Here is a 23,985-nt window from a genome sequence, read left to right as displayed (position 1 = left end):
TGAGCTTGGAAAATACAGTTCTATTTTTTCAGTATGAGGTTGCTGAAAACATTTGCAAACTACTTTCACTTGAAAAGTTGAGGTAATGCTAAGGTACTAGTTGGTTATTAACCTTTAATTTCCTTGTTAATTTTTCTAATGCAAATCTATAATTAGAAAAGAAAATGAGAAAAGGCTTTAGAGCTCTTACTTGACTCAGGTTACTCATAACTTGGGCTTTGCCAGCATGTGTGATCTGGAGCAAATTAGCACCATTTCTTCTATAATTGCGCTTCTAAATTTGTGCGGCGGACAGCAGTGTGGTGCTTGATTATCCCTACGAGCTTTAATGAACTAGCTTGACTACAGGAGAAGTTCGCTTACAGCTGCCCGGGGCTTCAAGGGAGCTAATTTACCCCCTAGATAACATGTAAAAATAGGTTGGGTGGAGCTCTGGACTGTTGCATCTTGGCAGCTTCTGATATGTAAGCTAGCTCAGTTAAAACTAGCATTGATGTATCACTTCATTATACTGCTTTGTGTGATTAAATAGAGTTTTTAAGTGGCAGTGGTGTCAGTTTTCTGTGTGCACGTAATGCTGCACCCAGCTTTTGATAGCTAGATTTTTTTTTTATACTGAGATTTTAGTCCTGTGTTTTCATACCACTCTATAGCTTTTAACATTAAAGCTTCCTTTGAACTAGCTTCTTTTCAAAAAGCACTGCTGTTCATTGAATTGAATAAGGGGCCCCACTCTTTGATTCTTTCATCACAAATGTACAGAGTTCCGTTGTCCACTGTAGGTATGTTTATAATATATATAGAGAGCTCAGTGTGAGCTTATGGTCCAGTTTTGTAGGCTTTTAAAATTAACTGGAAGTACTTAAATGCAGAATCCCTTCAGGGCTGGGATATGTACCGATGCAAAATAATCACCATAACAATGTTCTTTAGCAGAAGTGTTCAAAAAAAATTGCTATGCAGATTGTAAAACCTAAGACTAAAATCATCTAGATTTTATTCATCTAGTCTCCAAAATCCACCTAGAATTTTAAAAAGAAAAGGGCATTCAAAACCCACAACTGTCTTCAGCTGCAGCATTTGTTTTATATGAGCACACTCATTTTCATAAAAATCTTGAATGAATTAAAAAAAATTAAGTTTGGGCATTTGTAAGTGCATCAGATACTTGGTATGAGTTGAAGTACTAATTATTTCGATAGGCAGTGTCCAGAGGACTACATGCATTTGTGAATCTTTTTGAATGAAAGCTGCTTGCATCCTGCGGTGTTTTCTTAATGTGTGGAGCATCACAGAAACATTGTTTCACATCCTTGTTTGTTTTGAATTAAAAACACAACAACAACAGCAAAAAAAACCGCAAACCACCCAAGTGGGATTGCCCTGAAACAGACTCGTGTGGACCAAATGGAAATGCTTGAAATAGGCAATTAAGTGCATTAAGTAGAAGTATAGAGCATATTTAATCTTCAGTATCTGGAGGTTACAGGGAGATATATATATATATATAGAGAGAGAGAGGTATGTATATAGACATGTAGCCCCTTTAAGCTTTTTGTGCATATGCTTTCTGGAATTTTCTGTAATTTAAGAAAGGAATAGTAGCTGATCAGGTGCTTCCCCTTTGCTGCTCAGAATTTACTGGTATGTGTCCAGCATATCAAGTTTGCAGTAGACAGAGTAGTTTTCGGTTATTTTCTGGTGTGTATCTGGGGAGATTTCTAGAACTTATGAAATCTAGCAATGTTACCATTTCATTTCTACATTTCTCGATAAAACTGATTTAGAAACCCTAGAGAGAACCTTGTTAATAGGATGTAAACTATTGGTATTTAGATAGAATACTTTTGTTTACAGTAAATCTAAACAGAAGTCAAAGACAGTATACCAAGAGACTAAATAGCCTATATAAATGATACTTGTACATTTGAAGTGTTTGAGGGGGAAAAAGACACAATTTTAATAGTGAGAGAGATATTTTTTGGAAACGTTGGTATGTAGAGAAAGACTGATAAATGTGAATTGATTTGGATTTTAAAAAAAGTCACTCACTGAAAAGAAAATGATTTGTTGATATTATCAAAATATGTATTCAAAATTGTTTACGTGTGTGGATTTAATGAGTTTCTAATTTTAAAAATATTTATTTTTAATGGAATGATTTTATTTTTAGGTAAAATTTGGAAATACGACATTTAAGACAGATGTGTATCCTAAATCACTTAATCCTCAGTGGAATTCTGAGTGGTTCAAATTTGAAGTAAGTATTGTTTAAGAGTTTGCCTGTATCTGTATAGACTGTCTAATTTAGATGTTCTTGATGAAATAATTTCAATTCAGTCATGAAATGAGTTTTGAGGAGTGAAGTGTATTTCTGTTGAAATGCACATAAAGCCTTTTCAGCAAACCTATCTACAGTTAGACCTTGTTTGCTAAAGGTGTTTCATTGGCTTTTTAGGACTGTTTGTAAAGATAAAAGCTTGCCAGGTTGGATCCAACTCAAATGTTGTTCTGGGTAACACTAAAAAAGACAAGACTGAGATGAATGTGTGTGTGGGGAAAAAGCATTATGGATTAGACTTTCAGATATCAATATGAGTATGCTTGTATAATTTTATTAAGGGGTAATTTTGAGTAAGGAATGTTAATTGGTATTTGAAAAGTTACTTTGGGTCGCAAAAATAATGTGCTTGACAGAGAAGAAAATGGAGAATTCCTGTGAGAAAATTGCAAAATAAAGAGTTTGGATAGCAATTATCAGACACTATTTTCTCATTTCCTTATGTAATAATGAGGGCACTCAGCATTTTCCTGTAATTGCTTGTTGCTTTCCAGTATCTGATTCGTTTATGTCCTTTGTTGTTATGCCCTGACTGAGTGTTTACAAATTATTATCTTATATTTTTTTTATTACTTTAAAAATAATTATGTAATGGTATTTGGAGTAAATAATTTGTTAAAGATTTGAATATATAGTACTGGTTCATTTATACTGCTCTAAAATAGTATCACTAATATCACAGTATAAACATGGTTGTAAATGGATGTAATGAGTGAAGTAATCATTAGTAATGTTAGGAATATTTTAGAGCAAATATAAAATAGTAAGGTTAGGCAGATGGAATGCTTAATTAAGAGCATTTCTTAATCACCAATCCTGTTGATTAAGCAAACAGTACTGTTGTGTGGAGATTATTTTTTTTTTTAAATCTTTAAGTTCCTGGGATTGTGTGTTTGGGGAGGGGGAAAAGCTGATCTGTGTGGAGGGTTATCTCTGTCCCTAAAGAAAGAGTTTTCCTGACAATAACGCAAGTCTCAAAATTCTATCTTTTTGCATGGAAAAATGGATTTGGGAAAGAAAAGAGCCAAACAGCAACACTGAAAAAAAAATTATAAAATTCCACATTTCAAAGAGTGGAAAATCACTAACTGCTTAAGAGATCGTAAGTGTGTGCTTGTGTGTGTAGTTTGATCTTTTTGCAAGATTACATGTTGTAATTCTGCAGACACTTACATGAATGCAAACCTAAGTCTTGGTTTTCAACAGAAAGTTGTAGAATGTCTATCTTTTTATGTCCTAAAAAAAATAGTTGGTTGTTCTCCATATGGATTATTGCATTTATTTGGGAAAAAACATGTCTGAAGTTATCGAACAGTGGGTTTTGTGAAGTGTCTTGTCGTCTTTTAAGCCACTGACCAGTTTGGAAGTGTGAGAGCACACCTATAATCATAATCTCAGTGTAATAGTCCTCTGAGATGCTTTATCTTAAATTTACTTTTTTTTTTAAATGAGGAGTGTGTAATGTGGAAATGGGTAGACAATCTAGGGAACGTGACTGAAAACAAATCATGTGCAACTTCAAAATGTGTAATCACCATCGTCTTGCCTTTCTGCTCTTCTCTGAGTGATAACTCTGGTTCCAGGATCCTCACATATCTGTGAAGGGTAAAATCAGAATACGTGAATGTGGTGTTTAGGTACAGAAAATCAAAGATTCCTCATTTATCTGTGTTTGGTCACTGTACATAACAAGCTCTCCTCATTTTATGAATTTATTTTTCAGCAATGTTTCCCTGCAATTTTTTTTAATTACTTATATTCCATGTTAATATTTATTTCTAGGTAGATGATGAAGAGCTGCAGGATGAGCCTCTCCAGATCACAGTTCTCGATCATGATACCTACAGTGCTAATGATGCCATTGGCAAAGTGTACATAGACATCGATCCTTTACTCTATAGTGAAGCAGCTACAGTTATTTCAGGATGGTTTCCAATTTATGATACCATTCATGGTAAGATTTGCTAGGTTAGAAGTAAAACAATGTTATTTGAGATGTCGTGTGCTTCTTAGAATCTTCGTTTCTGTAAGTTGTCTTCAGAAATTTGTAATAATTTTAGCCTTGCAAGCTGGAAAGCTACTTTTTCTGGTGTTTTTTAAATTATTTTTGGCATAGTAGTTCAGCATGGCGTTTGGCAGAACGCCTCCCATAGAACTTGTGATAAGTGGAAAAATTCTTTGTGTGGTGTTTAAAATAGCTACTGCAAAATTCACATTAGAAAAAAGACCCAAACATACCTTTCCAATTACCATGTGTTTACTAAAAGAATATGCTTTTGCTGAAGTCACTCACTTGGGGTGCGTCTTCCTGGGATGTGGGGTGGACTAAGCACATGAGATGGAGGAGCGGGATGTGTGACATACTGTCAAAGTACAGGATGAAATCCCTTTTCCTTGCAGAAGGTACTCTCAATGCTAGTTAGATTTCATCACAATATCTTGAAGATATGAGATAATTACGTTAATGATGTTGTCTTTGATTTTAATGAAATGCATCTCTTGTCCCAGAAAGTCAAGGTGGGTTTACAGCAGTTAGCTCGCTGCTTGAGTATCTTGCTGCAGAACATCTTGTTGATTGTCCAGTTTGAATTAAATTACTCTAACTAGGTTAAAAGGCCTATTATAAATTATTGTTTGGAAATAATTAATGATGTTTACTGGATGATCATCATTACTGATGCAAAGTATTTTTTACATTTAAAACAGTTACAATGAAGAAGTTTTTCTGATAAATACTGTGTGTATTTTTCTTATTGTTTTACTCTATTCATTCCTGTAATACATTTTCTTTAACATTATTTGTTATTATTTAAAAACAGAATTTTTATGTTTTCCTACTCATAGCAGTAGATTGTATTTGCCTTGTTCTTGGCAAACAGCAATTATTGCTTCCGTAAAAGATAATCAATACCGTCTTTATAAATTTTCATTTTAATAGTTTTTAGACCTCAACATGTTCATTTGCGAAAATATGTGAGTCTGAGGTGCTTCCTATTACAATAGCTAAAGGTTTCTTGCTGTTGGTGTTTTGGAAGATAGATCTAGGTGACTTTATTGCAATAATGCCAGTCTACAGTGAGTGTCATATACTTGTTTGATGAAGGCTTTTGAAGACACTAGAGATCAGGCTTAACAAGAAGTTTAGTCCTCAATATGTCAGAACTTATAATATGTGAAGTAATTTTGTTACTGGGTGGGAAGAAAGAAGAAAAAGCTTAGAACAGGAAAGTAAAAGGACCAAAAAGGAATAGCTGTGTGTTGGGGAAACAGTCCATGATTAGTAAGATTTAATTGTGGACAAAATTTAAGATTTATCTAAAAAGCCTGTCATTCCTTATTTTTTTATATATTTATTCTTATAGCATTTTACAAACATTCACTGTGCCATTGTGGTTCTAGAAAGAGCCATGCATTTCCTCATTGTACTGAACCTCAGAGAGTAGCATTACTGCTACTGTTTTCAGGTAGGGAGAAAGCATAGAAGCTCTTTGGTGTTCATCAGAGCTTGTTGATGTGGACAGGACTCCAATTTCAAGGCTTTTATACTGAAAAGTTAGTGCTTCCAACCTTTTGTGCTAGGACTATCTTGGAGATGGTTGTGGTACTTAAATACTCATTTTATACCCTTCCTGCATTGATGGTAGAGAGCAGAGAGGGCACTTGCACACTGCAGCAGAGGCCACTGTGGTATCAAGACGCTGGTGCCTTGTCTTTTCCTAATTCTGTCTTCTAAAGTCCTTTTTGGTGCAGCAGGTATCTGAAGACTTGTGCTTGCGTAGCTTCAGCCTGAAAGTTTGGGCAGAACTAGAAACTTCGTTTGAGATGGCGTCTCTGCAGCAGGCCTGAGAGGAAGGCAATGCCTTCCTGCTCCTCTGGCCCAGGCTAGAAGCCATACATGAACTCCCAGTTGAACCAAGCGGTTCTAGAAGCTTTACAGTACATTTTCTGCAGAGAAAATAACTCTTTGTTAATAGTACAATAATTACTAATCATAGGGAATAATTAACAAGGCTAACATGTCTTGTATTGGTTTCTGATACAGCTTCTAATTTCTCATGTGTTTTCTTGATAGGTATACGTGGGGAGATCAATGTCATGGTGAAAGTAGATCTCTTCAACGATCTAAACAGATTTAGGCAGTCATCCTGTGGAGTCAAATTTTTTTGCAGTAAGTAGAGGAAAAGAGTTTGAACAAAAACTTCCCCCCTGCCCCTCCTTCTTTTCTTTTTTATATCTACTCTTCCTTTCACCACCTCATCGGATAAGCCCAGTGGATATTACATTGAAGCCAGTAGCAAATGCAGAAAATTCAGTTTGCTTTTGCTTTTTTAATAAATTTTTACTGTTTGTGTTTCAAAACAATGAAAAGAACTGATTTATTTTTTCCACCTTTATCTTTCTGAAGTGGCATTTCAGTGCATGTGCACACTGTGTTCTTTTGATTGTGTATCCTATTAGAGGCACAAAGTAAAAAGGTTTCATAATGATATGTGTTGTAACTGATATATTGGACAATTATCCTACAGTTTTCCAGGGTCTCCCAGAACAGAACTACTTGTGTATGTCCACATTTTAACAGAAAATATTGTGGCTTATGTTCTAGAATCATTCACTTTCTATATGTCTCTTTTTTTTTTTTTTGTTTTCCTTGGAATACTTTGCTCATAGACTCATGGGTTCTATCTTTTGTACATTTTTTTTAACAGCTACATCTATTCCTAAGTGTTACAGAGCAGTAATCATTCATGGATTTGTGGAAGAACTTGTAGTTAATGAAGACCCGGAATACCAGTGGATAGACCGAATTCGTACACCAAGGGCATCAAATGAGGCTAGACAAAGACTTATTTCACTCATGTCAGGTATTAAATGAGTAGGCTGTAATGGTTATTCCTGCTTTTAAAAATATTCCCCATTTAAATAAGTGACTTGCTTAATACAAGATTGTGTATGATTTGTGGCACTAACTGCTTATTTTTTCAGTTCACGGTGTCTTCTGCTTTCTGAGGTTCTATTATCCTAACTGATGGCCAGTATGGCTGGCTGGCTGACTTTCTCCCCACCTCCTGCCCCCCCAGTTTTTTTTTTCCTTCTCAGTGAGGCTGTGCTGCTGTCTTAATTTGTTGGTTGTTTCTAGCAAGGTCGGAGAAACCTGTGGAAGTTTCTGGAAGATGTTCTTAACCCAAATAAGGAATATTGCTAGAATTTTGACTCAGTTAAAATCACAAACTGCTCCACCCCCTTTTAACTGATTCAAAGTATGCACCATCTCAGATACAGTGTGTGTTAATACGTACCATACTCATCCTATCTTTTCAAAGTCAGGGTTGGTTCATTGTTTTGTAAGCACACTTCTGTAATGCCTTGCAGTTTTTGCAGGATATACCTGCGATTCCTGGAGGGACTGGTGATTAGAGTCAGTTGATGTTTCCACAGTATCAAGTATATTCGTAGGGATGGGGTTGGGGTATATATATGTTGTTTTTTTATCACTGAAGCTTAGGAACAGTGGTTCTGACCCAAAATTGTCCTGTTTCAGTGCCAATAGAACAGAACAAACCACCCTTCCTCTAGGCTTCTTGCATGCGAAGACAAGAGTCAATAAATTGTTAGAGATGGACATTATTGAGAAACATTGAAAAAAATAGCCCCTGAAATGACAGGCAGTTCTTTCAGTTCTCTGAAAGTGGGCTCTTAATGTTCTCGTGTTTCTTGTAGATACAACCATGTTTTAAGGAAGATATTAAAGAAAACAGTGAGTTGGGTTTTTGTAAATATATACGGACATCTCTAGTAAGTGAGGCAACATGGGAGACCATGGAGACGTTACTCAGTGTCTTCCTTAGGCAAGCAAACATGTTTTGTGGAAAAATGTGAGAAAACAATGTTGTTAACACATGTATTCACTTTTAATGAGGGTTTTAATATCGCTCCCCTGGTATGCCAGTTTACAGAATTAACATGTACATAACTCTTGCCTTGCATAAATAGTAAAAGTGGATAAAATAGCACATGTGGAAGTATTCTAGACTTTATTAATATTTTTATTCATGGCAGTGGATAAGAGGAAAAACCCGAAAGACCTCACAGCAATACTGTTTCATGTCTCATAATCCTGTGCTTTACGTTGTGGTCATCGTCCCTGGTGGCCACACCTAAAGAATCCTAAATGAAATCATAACTTCCCAGAGTGACCCAGACTTACTCACAGTCTTGTCATGTTATGTGTTGTAGATATTAAAAAAGAATCTGGTCTCCACCTTGGCTTGGATGGCATCCGTAGCAATTCTCACTCTGCTGGAAACTTTCCTACTCTACCTCCATCTCAGAGATTTTTTCAAGGCCAGTACAGGCACCATTTCAGCCTCTGTTGAGAAGTTTACAATAGCAACCTGTTCTGGTAATTTTAACCCCAGGTTTCTAGGAAGCAGTAGCGATGGTTTCATTCCACTTCATTAATTTCTTAACATTCCTGACTTTGGGACTGTCCTCTGTGACACTGAGGCTTTTTCAGTTTGTTAGCAGAGGATTTTGGTAATCTTTTATTCTCATTAGAAGAGAGCTGATATTTTCCACCTAGTATTACCAAGGCTATCTAGTGACATAGATCAGTTAGGGGTTTTTTCCCCAACATCTTGCTCAGTAAGCATCTATGGCACACTTTTTTGTCCTATACAGTCTTTCAGTCTTTCTGTGCAGCTGATAAAGAAGTGGCAGTTACTCTGTTTGCAGTCAGAATGTGGCATATTTGGTGTCTGTTTTGTTACATTTTGTAGCTTAGGCTGCTGTAATAAAACTATTAAAATAAAAAGAGCAAAAGGTATGATTTAGGCTGAATTGCTAAATAAGCTTGCAAAAAATATAGATGGCTATTCCCATGGATTTCAAAGATGTTGCATTCTTCTGAACTGTATGAAGGGGTGTTTAGAAACTTACATGTGTTCCAGTACACATATTGACTGTCTTTTTCTCTTTTTCTCTTGCTAAATAAGTAAAAAAAAAAAAAAGCGCAAATTAAAGAAAGACATTTCTGAAAATAACATGTAGTTTTGTAAATCAGAATAGATTTGGAGGATAAACAAAAACCCCCTGTGGAACTCAAGAGTATCACACTGTTAGAGGAGGCAGTGATTATGACCAGCTTCGTGTTACAATGCTGTAAGAGATTGGATGTTTTACTGACTTGGTTGGCAATTCCAAAAAGCAGAGGCAAAAGACCACAAAGGAGAACAGAGAAAGTTCACTGCAATTATGAGCTCTTTACCTTTTGTTTTGTAGGTGAATTGCAAAGGAAGATTGGCTTGAAGGTGCTTGAAATGAGAGGAAATGCTGTTGTTGGTTATTTGCAGTGTTTTGATTTGGAGGGAGAGTCTGGACTAGTAGTGCGAGCCATAGGAACAGCCTGCACGTTGGATAAATTAAGTAACACATCAGCATTTTTACCTGCATGTAACTCCCCATCTAAAGAAATGAAGGAGTAAGTATGAATTAATAGCTTGTAGGGGAAACAAGTTTCATCTCTCTTCTTTACATACTCATTCAGTTTTACATAACCGGTGTGATTTCTTTTTTTCCCCAGAACTTGGTTGTTTTTTCTTTTGTAGTTTTATTTGTCTGCAACTCAGTTTATATTCCACAATTTTGAAAATGTTTAGGTTGGATTACTTACATTATTTCTGTAGAAGCCGGAGTGGTAATCCTTACTTAGTATGACTGTTTTGAATTTGCATAGTAAAAGTATTATGTATCTTTGGGTTGTGATCCACCAGTTTCCGAACTGACTAGTTCTGCCTTTACTCTGTGTTTGTACAAGAAACATTTTTGAGAGGGCCTCTTCCACCTTCTGTTCCAAGATTTTCCAAGTTCAGTACAGTCAGGTTTGAGCACTTACATTGAGCATGTAAGAAAAAATAAATTTTGAATGGAGACAGTTCTGTTGGTGATTTCAAGAACGACCCTGAAGTAGTCTTGTCTTTTCTTGTGTGCTTTGCTTTTTGCTGTTGCAAGATAGGTAAATTAAACAGTGTATTTGCAGAGAAAACCTTTTATAATGAGAGGTAGAATTTATTGGTCTTTGTTATATCTATTGCAGCACCAAACACCGTTTGAATGCAATTTTTTGTGTGTGTACAAATTAATAGGAAAGTACTTGCAGTTGTCTTCAAATTGATACTACTCTGTTGCTTGGATAAATTTAGTTATTTTCTGTTTGGTAGAGTGAAGTATCTGGAAGGAAAAAACAGCTCCAAAAAGTGTCCTACTAGTGCTGTTTCCAGAGGTATTAAGTGAATTAGCTGTCTTCATTAACTTGAACTGCTGTGTCATTACAATAGCAATTAGGCATATTTGTCGGGCAGGCATCAATATGCTCTGACTTCTCAAAACTGCTGGTTTCTATTTCGAATCACAGCTTGTTTAACTTGTCTTAATTTTGAAAATTTTCCATCAAAACAGCTTCTGGATGCAATGCAGCTTAAAATAACATTGGTGGTTTAAAGTTGGGGGGGGGGGGGGGTTGTAAAAAGTAACCAGGTGGACATGGTAACTACCAGCTTAAAAAGCAATCATTAATAAATCGGTAGCTTTCACTCTGCAGCAAAATTGTGGAAATTCCACCCCCCAGATAATCCGTGCTCAGCTTGGTGGTGGATATGGTTGGGATCTTTGTACCTCAGCCCAAAAAAATGGGGATGTTTTGCAAAGCCAGCAAGGTGAACTAATACTACTTATTCTTGGCTTTATACTAACGTGATGCCCTGTTGCCAAAGAATCAATTTACACGTTCACGAGCTAGTGCTTAAGCTGTTCCATTCTGTCTTTTTATTTCCTCTGGACTCTTGCATGCTAGGAACTTAAATTCTTAGAGTCTGCTTAAAGTAAGAGAATCTCCTCTAGCTAAACTTCCCTGAAATCATTTATAACATAACTTTGCAACCTGTTTGTATGTATTGTTTTCTTTTCTTCCACCTTGGCTGCAAATTCTCTCAGGTCTCCGCTGGTTCATCCGCCAAGCCATGGATGCCGCTCGACTCACAACAGTCCAATTCACACTGCTACTGGCTCACGACTTACTCAGAACTTCTCTGTGTCTGTTCCCACTCTCATCTACACTGGTACGAGACTGCTCAGACTCAAGAGCTGGGGAGAGACAGGCCACAGGCACAGTGGTCGCAAAGTGCAGGCAGGCAGGCAGTGTAGGCAGGTACCACCCATCTTTTCTCCCCCATTTTCTCATGGAGACACCTTCTGTTGTCAGTGAAGAACTACTGTGTGCAGCTGCTGAAACAAAGGCAATAGTTTCTTGAAAATGTATCGTGAGTCTCTTCCACAAAGCCACACTCTTCGTTTCTTTTTGACGTGCTTATTTCCAAAGAAATAAGGTAAAAATAAGTTGATGCATCTGGGGAACACTCGCTGTTTTACAGTCATTAGTGGAAATAATGTGTTGATTGGAACTCATAATTGCTTTCGAGCATAATTCAGCCATGGTATTTAGGTTTTCAAATTGTCACTGGAAGGGTATGTGCTGTTTGTGGAAGAGATGGTTTTAGAGAGCAGGTAAGTCAATCTGTGCATAAGCGAACTGTTTGTCAATCTAGTTTTTCCCATAAATATTCTCCTCTTTGCTCTGTTTTTAGCTGTGGCATGCTGCTGATGCTATAGGATAAGGAAACATTTTTTTTTTCCTTAAAATGCGTATGTGTGTGTATACATAAACATATGAATATGTATAAACACAAATATAATTTGAAATCATTTTTTCTTTATTAAACTAACTCAAAGCATTGTGTATTTGACCAGATTTTAAAGCCATAAACGGTTTTCAATTTTTTCTTTTGCATATATTTTTTTTTTTATCACATCTCATGCCTTTCATTTGGCTTAATTGTTTCATTGTAGATTATCAGCATCTCTCTGTAGAATGCTGAATGGGTAAAACAGCATATCTGCCTCTGGCCTCATTCCCAGTCTCGCACCTAAGGAATAGCTGCTGGCCCTGCCCCAGTCCCATCCTGGTGTTTGGATCATGCTGCTGTCAGCCAGGTCCTTTGGCACAGGATTACTGAATATGTTTCCACCTTCTTCTGGCAGGATTCCCTTCAATGAAGATCCCAATCCCAATACTCATTCATCAGGACCCTCCACCCCTCTGAAAAACCAAACCTATTCCTTTTCACCTTCCAAGTCCTACAGTCGACAGTCCTCTTCTTCTGACACAGATTTGAGTTTGACACCCAAAACTGGTAAGGCGCTTCCACCCACTTTTTGTTTATTTTGTGTTTCTCTTTATATTTTCATTCAACCCCTTTTTGCTTTTTGGCATTGAAGTTATCAAAATGATGTGGAAATTGGAGACTTCAGAAAGCATACCTTGAGCTTGAAAGGGTTTCTGTAGGGTGAAAATTAAAATCCTGACTGTATTTCCACTATTCTGGATGACATTAAAATGACATTTGTAACGCAGTTGTTTTCAAGTTGAAATAAAACATCTCAGAGCTAACGGGAGTCCTAAATAATTGCCTTTTTCTTATTTCCTCCATTTCATATTACAAATCACGGGAGTACATTTCTCACCACAATATGTTACAGGCTGTGTTACTAAAACTATGTAGTCTTCAAGCCTAATGTGTTGTGCTGTAAGTATATTGTATACATTTCTCTGTGATTAACATTTTTTGCAAATGTGATACTAAAACCGAAGCAGCTGCTGTCTTTATTCTCCTTGGTACATGGAAATGGCTTTATGTATGCAGTATACAGTTCAAAAAGTAAATTATTCTCCAGCTATCTTCAGAAAGCATTTTTCTTTATTCATCTGTCATAATTTCTTCAACTTGTTTTGTCCTTCCTTATTTCTTAGTCTGTGGTTAGAATCATGTCAGCACAACTCAAAGAATTATTGTTTATTTATTCTCCATTATGTGAACAATGCCCTCAGTTTTGCTACTGTAGGGCAAAATATTTTTTAGAGATGCTTATAAACCAAGCTTGGCTGCTTTTAAATGTGTTTTAAATTGTGGTATTTGAAGCTCAGAATATTCTTGTCTCCATCTAATCCAGACAATTTTAAAGCATATTTAAGTGTTTGATTTAGCTGAACTTGATAGTTCAGCTTCCAAGATTTTTTCCAAGCAGACAAGTTAAATGTGGCATTCAGAAGCAATTATAGTAAATATTTTACCCAATCCATTCCATAGATACATGTTTTAAGAAGTTCCAAATTGAAGAAAGAAAACACTATTTTTTGGTTCTTTTGTGTAAATGACGAGTGTTTAGTGGATAACCTATTGTGCTCACTCGTTTCAAGGACCTACAAATGTAAGTAGACGCTTATAATGCGGCAGAGCTACAGGTTCATGTGTTTGGTGTACTGAATATTTGAAAACCCGTTTCTGTGTTGTGTAAAGGAGTTAAATGCAGGTAGTCAGTCACGGTCACCTTTACAGATGTAAATGTTCTGCATTTTTGAGGGTGCAGTTTGCATGGCTCCTGGCAGCATTATGTACGTGGATGGGCCCTCTCATACTCAGCCCATTCAGAACTGTAGCAAATTGTATAATTGGTACCTTTATTTTTTAGGGATTTTTTTCAAATACATAAAGACATTTTTAGCTACCTTTTTAGTATTAAAGCTAACAGTGGGCACGCTTTTGCTTACTAGCACTGTCTCTTTAGCAGCTTTAACTCCATTTCTTAAGAGGATTTGCTGGTTGCATTTAAAAATCCTGCATCTTGGTGTTACATAAGAGATTTTGAATCTTACTAGTTTAAAACGTTGTCGCTTGTTTTACCTTTTGCCAAAAATTTGGTGATATGCAGAAGATGCTTCCATAACATAATAAAAAGCAGTGTGTTGTTTTTAACAATTCGCTGTACATGTGACCTGGAATATTTCAGTCTGCGAGTTGGTGATGTTAGTGTCTAAAAAAATAATAATAATTTAAAAGTTCAAACGTCTTATATGACACATTAAACGTCATCAAATTTGACATGCCCATGACTCAGATGGGCAGATGTGAAAACTGAAGAAGTCTTTTCTGATGCTTCTGCAGTACTTCATACCCGTTTGCTTCTCTGTCAGGTAGCTAGTGTGCTCGTGTTTGAGACGGAGACTAACCCTGAAAAAGAGCGCGGATACCACAATGTCATGATATGAATAACTAAATAGAGGAGATTTGAAGCTTGGATCAGCTTAAGCATCTAGTTTTCATTAGCTCTAAATAAGGAGAATGCTACCTTAATGTTTTCTATAACATACACTTGTGATTAAGTCATTCTATCTGGTCTAAATATTGAAGGGAAATTATTCTCTGCTGAGAAAACTTGTTTTGGTTTGAAGTTAGAATTCTGCTGTGAACAGAGATATATTCTATGCTACTGCAAACTAATAGAATACCAGGCTGACACAAAGCACGACACATTTTAATCAAGTAATACCTTTTGATGTGTCATAGTATATGTTTGGAGGAAATTGAGAAAGTGGGAACCCCTTTTCTTTTTGGGAACTTAAAATTATGAGTGTTATGACTCAAAATCTTAAATCCGTGACTTCTCTGGAAAATAACTTAGACCTAAATAATGGAAGTAACCTGAATAAGTATGTGACAAGACTGATTTAGCTGTTACTCTATAGTATTTATCAAATTTTTATATAAAATTTAAAAGGAAAGTATGATTACCATGGCTTTTAAAATAATTTCAAATTTATCAGGTCATGATTTTTGAAGAGCATGCTTCTCATTCACATTGTGGAGCTGTATTGTCATTCCATTTAGTTGTATGTTGAGAAATAAGTTAGCAATAAGTGCTGTTTCATTTGGAGAAAAAGGGAGAAGAAAAAAAAGCAGCTTCATTTTGATTTCTTTGTCTGTTTCTTTAGTCATCTTCTGAATCTACATCTCTTTGTCTCTATTACTTTCCTCCACAGCACCTTTCCCACAGGGACCTAGGATTTTCCTGTTTCCCAGCTCCCCTACACTCTCTTGTGATTCCCCACATCTTAAAAAGTCCTGTCTCCTCCTCTCGGGGTCTAGCCTTAACCCTCTACACTCTAGCCATGTCAGCCCAGTTGTTCTGAGGAAAAGTGTTTCTTTCACTGAAGAGCTGCTTCTGGCTGCTTCTGGTAGGATCAATCTATTATGGCCTTTTAAACAAACCTTGAAGAAAATGTTGTTGTTCTTTGAGATGGGGGCATTTAACACACAGCCTTCTAATAACCCTGTGGTTTTGTTCAGTTAGCCTCTGAGAACTGCTGGCTAAATGACTATTCATAGCATCTCTCCATGCTGCCCCAGAAGCTTGAAACAGCTTCAGAACTTCTTACAGGGTTTGAAACACATGTAGTTCATGCTACAGAAGTTTCTCCTTTTCCCTTGCAAAATTTCTTTTGGTAATTGGACTAAAATTTAATTTTTTTTTCCTACTAAAATAATTTACTTTTTTTTTCTTCAATTCCCCTCATTCCTTTCACTTTGTTCCGATGTTTTGCATGGAACAAGCACTTGCTCATTAATTCATTCATAATTTAATGAAATAATGGCTATCAGCTCTACTCTTTAATCTTTCAAATAAAGCCCATACACACATCTTTTTTTTTTTTTTTTACTGCCTTCTTTTCCATTTCACTGACATGCATTATTTTCATAGATTCAAATTAAACAGTTGATACTACTGCTTTTTTCTGTAGCAACTCTTTTGGTTAGTTTGTATTTTTTTGAGTTTGTTTCATGTCCAATATCTACGCTCTGTTTGTCTGTATTTAATATTGTATAGTCCCTGACAATGATGTTTAGAATCACTGCCACATAGTAAAAGCAATTTAATGGGACTATACAGAACTAATTTTTGTTTCCTTATCCAAGAACAGCTAAAAATGTGTTAAATTTAGTATTTTAATGTATAATTATATGATAATGATAATCTAGTAATGCCTGAAAATGTTAGGAATTAATTAATATCCATTAAGTTCAGTATTATTTCCAGATCTCCAAAGTCTTTGGTTAAAACATATAACTGCACTTTGTGTATGCACAGTCTCATTCATGCTTATTAGATACTTGATCAGAAGAAGGAGGAAACTAGCAAGGAATTGTTGTTACGCTAGTTAAAAATTCTGTAAATGAAAATCTTTGCCTCATTCATAACAGTTTGCACTGTGGTGTTTGTATTTCATTCTGCTTCTGACACTTTTTTTTTTTTGTTCTTATCCTGTGCTTCCCTATACAACTCTGGTGTTTATTTTTGCTTTGTCAAGCTAGAACTGCTGGGTTTAGATACAAGAAATACCACTAATAGCATGTTTTTAGGCATGAAATACTACTGAGAGTCTGATTCACCAGCATTGTGTTTACTTTAGGAAAAACACAATCTGGGTATGTGCTTGTTTTTTACCTTCGTGATTTCTAACTGTAGAGCAAATAATTACTTTCGTACATATAACCTGCATCTCAACACATAATTCACATCTCAACAGATAATCCAATAGCAAGGGTATTTGTGTATCCAATAAACTTTCCATCTATTCAGAGAAGCACCTGTACTGGGGGCTCGAGGTGAGAGTAAAACACATGAACAAGAGAATTACCCATATGATGAAAAGCCAGCGTGTATTTCTTATTTTCTTTTACAGATAACCTGCAGGTTATGTGTGTGCAAATATAGTAATCAAATAGCTATGGCAGTTTTAAATGCTGAGCACTAGTCCTTAGCTCATTTGAATGAATCAGACAAGTGACTATTTCATTGCATAGGTATTCAAGAAAATGAAAATAATTTGGGTGGTGGTTTTTTTTTTTTTTCAGAATATATATTTCTGTCAAAGGATGTGCCTCGCCTTTGCAATTTTCCTTTTGGTCCCAATGTTACATTATGCAGCTGCTGCTGTAATTATGTTTACAATCCTTTCCCAGTTAGGAAAGGTGATTTGGTAACTCTTAAAAAAAAAAATAAATCTAGCTGTGAGTTTAAATTGTAATTTTTTTTTTAAAACGGATAGTGATAATAGAGATACTTGACTATAGAGTGATCTGACAGAGAGACATCATTCAACAGGGTGAAATTAATGGTGACTTTGCAGCCCTTTTTGATAAGGGCCAAAAGTTTGATGATGTAAAAACTTTATTTGAAAAGCAGAGAAGAACTGTATTGAAATCAAAGGCAAAACTGCTAAAAGTAACTAAGGGGAAAAAAATTACATGTCACAGTAAAGAATGGCAAGGCCAGATATTTGGGTCTATGTATTTTGAAGGTGGGTGATTTTTTGGGGTGTTTTGTTTTTTAATTCAGGTTGACAGGAGAAAAATATCTTAGACTGGGTGTGTGTGTGGAGGGATGCATGTGGTGTGTGTCCAGATGCTAAAAACCCACTGCTAGTTCTGTGAAAAAACCCTAAAACACCCCCCAACCACAGATTAAACTGTAGCTCAGAAACTTTTTCCTGATAATTAAAATTATGGAGATAGTTTTACTGTTTTCAGTTACTGTTCTTTATATTTTTAGATTAAAGTTTGGTTACAAATTATAATGTATTTTTTTTTCAAATGTCATTTGTACTGATACTCTTCAGGAATGGGCAGTGGGAGTGCTGGAAAAGAAGGGGGGCCATTTAAAACTCTCTTAAGACAACAGACTCAGTCAGCTCTGGAACAAAGGGTAAGGCATTTAATATTTTTATTTCTGAGCTACCAAAATGAAAATTTAGCCTGTAAGTTAAAAGTTTCCTGTTACTTTTTGTTTAAAATTATGTGCAATTTTTAGGTCTGAAGATTTTGCAGATGTTGAATGCTTAATAGCACTTTTATGCACAAATTATTTAAATTGTAATGTATTACTAAAGCATTAAGTGGAGCAAATAACTGTAGTGTGCACAGCACTGAAGTGATTACAGTCGGTGTTAAAAGAAACACTTATAGCCAAAATTGCTGTTGTTTAGTCTCTTCAAGTTGCTGATGCATGTGTAAGTTTGATACTTTACCATCATGTGTTTAAGTTTTCAGAGAAGCCAAATTCAGAAACATTGGAATATCTTTAAACGAGGTGAAAATCCCATTTAAGATTGTGAAAACTCTCAGTTCTGGAAAATATAAGTTGGTGCATAATTTAACCTACGTTCTACTACATGGAATGGTGTGCATGCTAACTTAAATCTAAACTGCTTCCCAAGCAATAAAAGAGCTTTATAGATTCACAGCTTTTTGAAGAACCTATGTAGGACTAAAATTGCCATCTGTTACTCTACTGAATAGACTGTGTAATTAGAGAAAAGTGGGTTTAATTCTTCATTTAACTTTTTGAATGAGTGAGTCCTTGAAAATTCTTTTGTGGGTTATATACTTCTTTTGTCAATGTTGTTAGTGAGGTGTCTTCAAGGAAGAGGAGTGAATGTTTTTCTATTCAGAAATAAATCCAAGTTTAATTACAGTTTCTGAGTACCTGAACTGCTTACATAGAACCATGTATGTCTGTTGAAAACAAAATCAGCTACATCTGTGAAATAAAAGTGAATAGCTGCTATTTTAAGTGGTTGATTCTCTTCTCATTTTTTGTTATCTGTTGCTAAGGGAGGATCGCCTCATAGGTTCTGTAGAAGGCGGGTATGTTCCAAAACACTGTGTGACTCTTCTCATAGCTCTTCTTTCTTGCATTGAGGATTTCTAAGCAGTTATATGAAATACTTTTTATTTTCTTCTTCATGGGGTTTTGCAGATTTCTTTTGAAATTTTGTTTATGCAGGATTTTTTTTATTTGTTAGTTTTAAGAGCATTTACCAGATTGCCATATTTTTGCTAAGTATTTTGCATGTTGGTACATTTCAGTTAAAATTTTAATTTCTCTTTAAAAACAACTCCATGGCTTTTGCTTCAAATGTTTTTGTTTGGGAAAAAATGCTTTAAAAAGAGCTTTTTCTATGTTTATTTTTGGTTTTGCTAGTGTTTCAGATGTCTCATGGCTGATCTGTTTTTTCCTTAGGAAGCTTTTTAAAAATGAAAAATGTAAATCAAGAGCACTTAATGTATTTTTAGATCTTGAATTATTTATACATTGTTTTGATAAGGCCTTTATATTGTCTATAGGACAAAAATATACCATAACATGGGTTAGGAACATGTGGAGTCAGTTGTTGATGATGTAGCAAAGTATATGGACTGTTAATACAAAAATATGTTCATACTGTCTTTCTGAAGATTTAATACTGGATGTGGTTTTGCTAAGGTTACCTCTAATGGTTAACCTTAAGGTTGAGTTACTTAACTAAAATGAGTAACACTTATAAATTACTTTGCCTGTTTTAATATCACACGGGTAAGTAATGCACTCTAGTTACTTGCCTGGATTAGTTACAGTAGTGTTTATTTTGGAAAATAAAGAGTAAATTCAGTGCTTACAGTTCCACGTGTATTTGAGATACAGTAAGTTGTTTGGAGTCTTGGTTCAGTTTATGAACCATATACCGTATTATGAACAGTAATATGCTAAGGCATATCAAAACCAGGTCGTTAAAATAAGCTGTGGAGACATCCAGTTAATCAAACGTGGGTTTAGTGTCTTGCTTAAATAGCCCTAACTGCAAACCAGATTTTGTTGGAAGGGTAATATTACTCAGTTTCTTCCAGGAAAATACACCAGCTGTTGAAAACTCAAATGTGTGTTATGCTGTATGCTAATACATTTTTAGCAATTCACACAGGGAGCCTTTTGGTAGCAAGTGTAACTATAGCACAGCTATCTCTGTGTATATTTATATCTATAAAGTATGTGCTAGATTTCCATCAGTGAGAAAATGTGACCTACTTTACTCATCAAAAATTAGCCTGTGTTTTTTTAGAAATGGCCAAATGCAGCTCCCGATGGTATTTTCTATCTGCTGACCTCAAATTGGACAAATACTGTTTTATTTTTCTGTGTTTGCATTCTGCAAGTGCTTGAGAGATCTTTACTGCTGCCTTTTCAAAATGGAGATCTGTTCATCTTCATCTCTGAAGAGCAGTGCTAGATAACTGTTGTGTTAGAGTGCAGTTCTCTGTGTGATTCTTCTGGCTGAAATCCTGACTTAAGCAACTTGTCTTTCCAGCGAATTCTTGTTACTATCCAGCCCCTCTCCTCCCTTCACTTGAAGAAAAATTGTAAGATTGTTTGGCCACCTTGTGAGATGTGCTTAGAATAAAAATAATTAAACCAGGAAATTAGCAGTACTTTAATGTGGACTAGTTCCTTGCTCTTGTTCACCCAAAAAAAGCCACGTGAACATACCTGAGTATTATGTGAACATTAAATGAGGGAGTGGTGCAATGATGGGAATGAGTGGCTGGAAGGGATTCGGAGAACTGCTTCAGCTGGCTCTAGCACCAGATGAGATGTGTGTGTGTGGCCTTGTTCCATGTGCTTTTTCATTATTTTGTGTGCCTTTTTGTATGAAATGGAGTTAAAGAATACTAGCAATACATGTATGCATATACACAAACATTTTTAAACATTGTGTTAAATATTTATGAGATTTTAATGTAACCTTACAGAACTTCCCCAAATGCCAGCTATAAAATCTCTATGCAGTTGCAAGGATTAAAACAGTGACAGTTCTTTCAAGGTCGGTGTGGTCAATGACTGTGAAATGCTATTGATAAAAGGATTGACCATCTTCAGTGTCAGTGTGGAAACTTTTAAGATCATAGAATGGTCTGGGTTGGAAGGGACCCCAAGGATCATAGAGTTCCAACCCCCCTGCCACAGGCAGGACCACCAACCAACGATCTAGACAAGGTTGCCCAGGGCCCCATCCAACCTGGCCTTGAACACCTCTAGGAATGAGGCATCCGCCACCTCTCTGAGCAGCCCGTTCCAGCACCTTACTGCTCTCTCGTCATGTCTTCTGACACACAAGATACTCTGTGCTTTGCATCACCGTTACATAAGATAGTCCTTTGCAAGTTGCAGTAATAGAGGAGATTGCTAATGTGGAACCATAGCATGTGGTTCTTATGGAATCTGTTTTCCATGCAGTAATTACAGGTTTATAATTTTGTAACATTATAGATTACCACATGTAATTGTGGCTGGAACTTGTATTTGAGAAATCTAACCCCCCAAATCCTCTAAAAGAAGTTAAAAAACAAAGGGGGGGGGGAGGGAATTCATCATACAAAGTGATGGAATTCCATCTCTTTCAGAATAAATGAGACCTTATTAAAGAATTGAGTCAGTTACCCAGATCTGTCTGTGGCTGAAATCAACATGATAGAACATGAGGTACAGTTTTAGTGTGATCATAATACAGACCAGCAAGTACCATAAATCACTGAATGGTTTGGGTTGGAACAGACCTTAAAGTTCGTCTTGTTCCAACCCCGCTGCCGAGTCCTGTTGAGCTGCTTTTCCACAAACACCTCCACGTCCTCCTGCTCAGGGCAGCTCTCAGTCCTTTCTTTCTCCAGCCCATAGTTGTGATTGGGATTGCCCCAACCCATGTGCAGGACCTTGCCCTTGGCTCTGTTGAACTTCACATGGTTTGTGCAGGCCTACTTCTCATGCCTGTCCACATGCTTCTGATGACAATCCCTTCCTTCTAGCATATCAACTGCATCATGTAGCTCAGTGTCACTGGCAAACTTGTTGCGGGTGCACTCGATCCTACTGTACATTTTGCTTGAGAGAAAAACGTATTTTTACTTCAGTTTTTTATTCCTGGTTTGGACTGTAAGGAATCTGGCAAACTGGAAAACTGAATGTTTTAGAAGTACTTGCATTACGTATCTGTATGAAAATAACAAAAATTGAAAGTAATTTCTGAATCTTTGTATAAATTAAAAAGCATCAGGTTTACTTATACTTTAGAGCATGGAGTGTCATTCAGTTTGCTGTGTACTGCTTTAGCACCATCTAAGTGTGAGTGTATATACTGGTAACTATAGCTCTGGGAAAGCTAATTGTGTTTAATGTCATTAACGTCAGAACTATATTCAACAGAGCAAATTTGTATGTTATATATATATATATATGCAAGTTCTGCAGAATAAATGTCATGGAACTACACAGGGATACATGACACCATACTTGCAAATCACTGAACAGTTGGTATTACAGAGCCACAGTAAAGGAGGGCTCTAACAAAGAGTTGATATACTGAATTTTTAAAATTTTTTGGCATGAGACACAGAAAGAGTTCAGACACTCTTGTAGTCAAAGCTTCCTGATTATTCTGATAACCTGCAAAACACTTGGTGATCTATTAGAACCTTCTGGGGGAATTTTTTCTGTAGCCCTTTAAAGATGCATTGATGCTCCTGAAGACAGGTTAGTCATGCAGTTTTGCAGAGTCCAGTGGTGAAATCTTGGTGCTTTTTAGTTGTATCATAAGGCCGGACCACTGTTTTTGGGGTGTATTGTGGTTTTGGTGTGGGGTTTTGGAGAGTTTGTTTTGGTTTTTTTCCGAGTGTTTAAACTGTGGTTGCTGATTTCAAAGTTTCCCACTTAATTTTGAAAGTCTAAGACAAATGAAAATCCGGAAAACTTAGAGTTTGGTAGGGCCTTTTAAAAGTTGTAAGAGTTCTAGTGACAAGGGTGGTAAGATGTCTGAAGTGTTAATTTTTAAATCTCCATTGGGGTTTAGTTTTCATGCCATGTATTGCTGGAAGTACTGTGATCCACATTTAGCAGCATGTATATTGTTTAGGTAGAAGCTTAGTTGAATTGTATTGTTGCAAGTGCCTCAAGTATGTGAGAAAGAAATCTCTACTGTGCTTTCTCTCATATAGAATGGTGGTGTTTATTTTTTCCATTTAACCAATCATCCTGACTATACAAACCATGATTGCATGTTGTTTTTTTTAATTTTTCCATTTTGCCTCTGTGCATTTATAATTGCTGAACATAAACCTATTGCCTTTCCCCCATAAGTGTCTATATTAGACATTCCATAGAATGTCTCTATAGAAAATAAGATTTTCCAGTTTTGGGCTTACCTCCTTTGAATATCCCTCCTATTTCCTTGTGTGTGTAATAAAAAATTACTGTTATCGACTACTTTGCCTCCTGTATGATCTGTTTTGAGTAGCTGCTGAAACAATAATTCTTTGCTTTAATGATAAATGCATAGAATTTGTGCAAATGCATTGGAAGTGAATTTCCTTAGTTTAAGTCTTATTTCAAAGACTTAGAACATGGGTATTTATTTGTTACTTTTAGTGCTTATGAGACTGGCAGAGCAGTCCATTAATGTTTTTAGGTATGTTTCCTCAAATAAGACATTGATCATTCTTAAAAGACTAGTTTGGCTTTTGCCCTGTGCTTCAGGATCAAACTGCATTCAGTTGTAGAACAGTGAGACCTAAAAAATGGAGAAAAATGTTTCTTTTGTGTCAGCTAGTGAAAGTAGGATTGTGCTGTTTAGCTGCCATCCTAAAAGTGAACCAGGAGAGGCATTGTTAACACAAATGTGTATAAAGTTTTGATTCTTTATTGATATTGTGCTGAGGTGCAACTCTTATGGGGGAAAGGTATTCCTACATGGTATAATACTTCTGCTTTTATTATAGTATGGGTACACGAAGATGTACGGTTACGTAATGCTTAGTAAGCCTGAAGAACGTGTGGCCTAATGTACCTGCTTTGCTTGTATTTTAGGGAAACTATTAGTTCACTGCATGTGTATT

The 23,985-nt window shown here is 36.1% G+C and overlaps 1 protein-coding gene across 21 annotated transcripts in view; it reads left to right on the top strand.

Annotated features, from left to right (window-relative positions):
* C2CD5 (C2 calcium dependent domain containing 5) overlaps window positions 1–23,985 on the top strand; it is a gene marked incomplete at its 5' end in the record, with an annotated part of 65,211 nt that overhangs the window by 1,923 nt on the left and 39,303 nt on the right. For 6 of the 21 annotated variants that reach the window (XM_084279513.1, XM_084279512.1, XM_084279508.1 and 3 more), the window contains 7 exons: window positions 2,174–2,260; window positions 4,124–4,295; window positions 6,414–6,509; window positions 7,048–7,203; window positions 9,620–9,818; window positions 11,330–11,454; window positions 17,907–17,992. In XM_084279513.1, the coding sequence (XP_084135639.1) occupies window positions 2,174–2,260; window positions 4,124–4,295; window positions 6,414–6,509; window positions 7,048–7,203; window positions 9,620–9,818; window positions 11,330–11,454; window positions 17,907–17,992 (921 nt within the window). Of the gene's footprint in view, window positions 1–2,173; window positions 2,261–4,123; window positions 4,296–6,413; window positions 6,510–7,047; window positions 7,204–9,619; window positions 9,819–11,329; window positions 11,540–12,433; window positions 12,586–15,269; window positions 15,465–17,906; window positions 17,993–18,900; window positions 18,934–23,985 lie in introns of all 21 variants that reach the window. The other 15 variants (XM_084279516.1, XM_084279514.1, XM_084279511.1 and 12 more) reach the window with 6 other exon arrangements.

Source organism: Gallinula chloropus (assembly GCF_964237585.1).
Source record: "Gallinula chloropus genome assembly, chromosome: 1".
NCBI classification, from domain to species: Eukaryota; Metazoa; Chordata; class Aves; order Gruiformes; family Rallidae; genus Gallinula; species Gallinula chloropus.
Note: the sequence above shows the minus strand (reverse complement) of the source record. Positions and strands in the feature narration are given on the sequence as shown.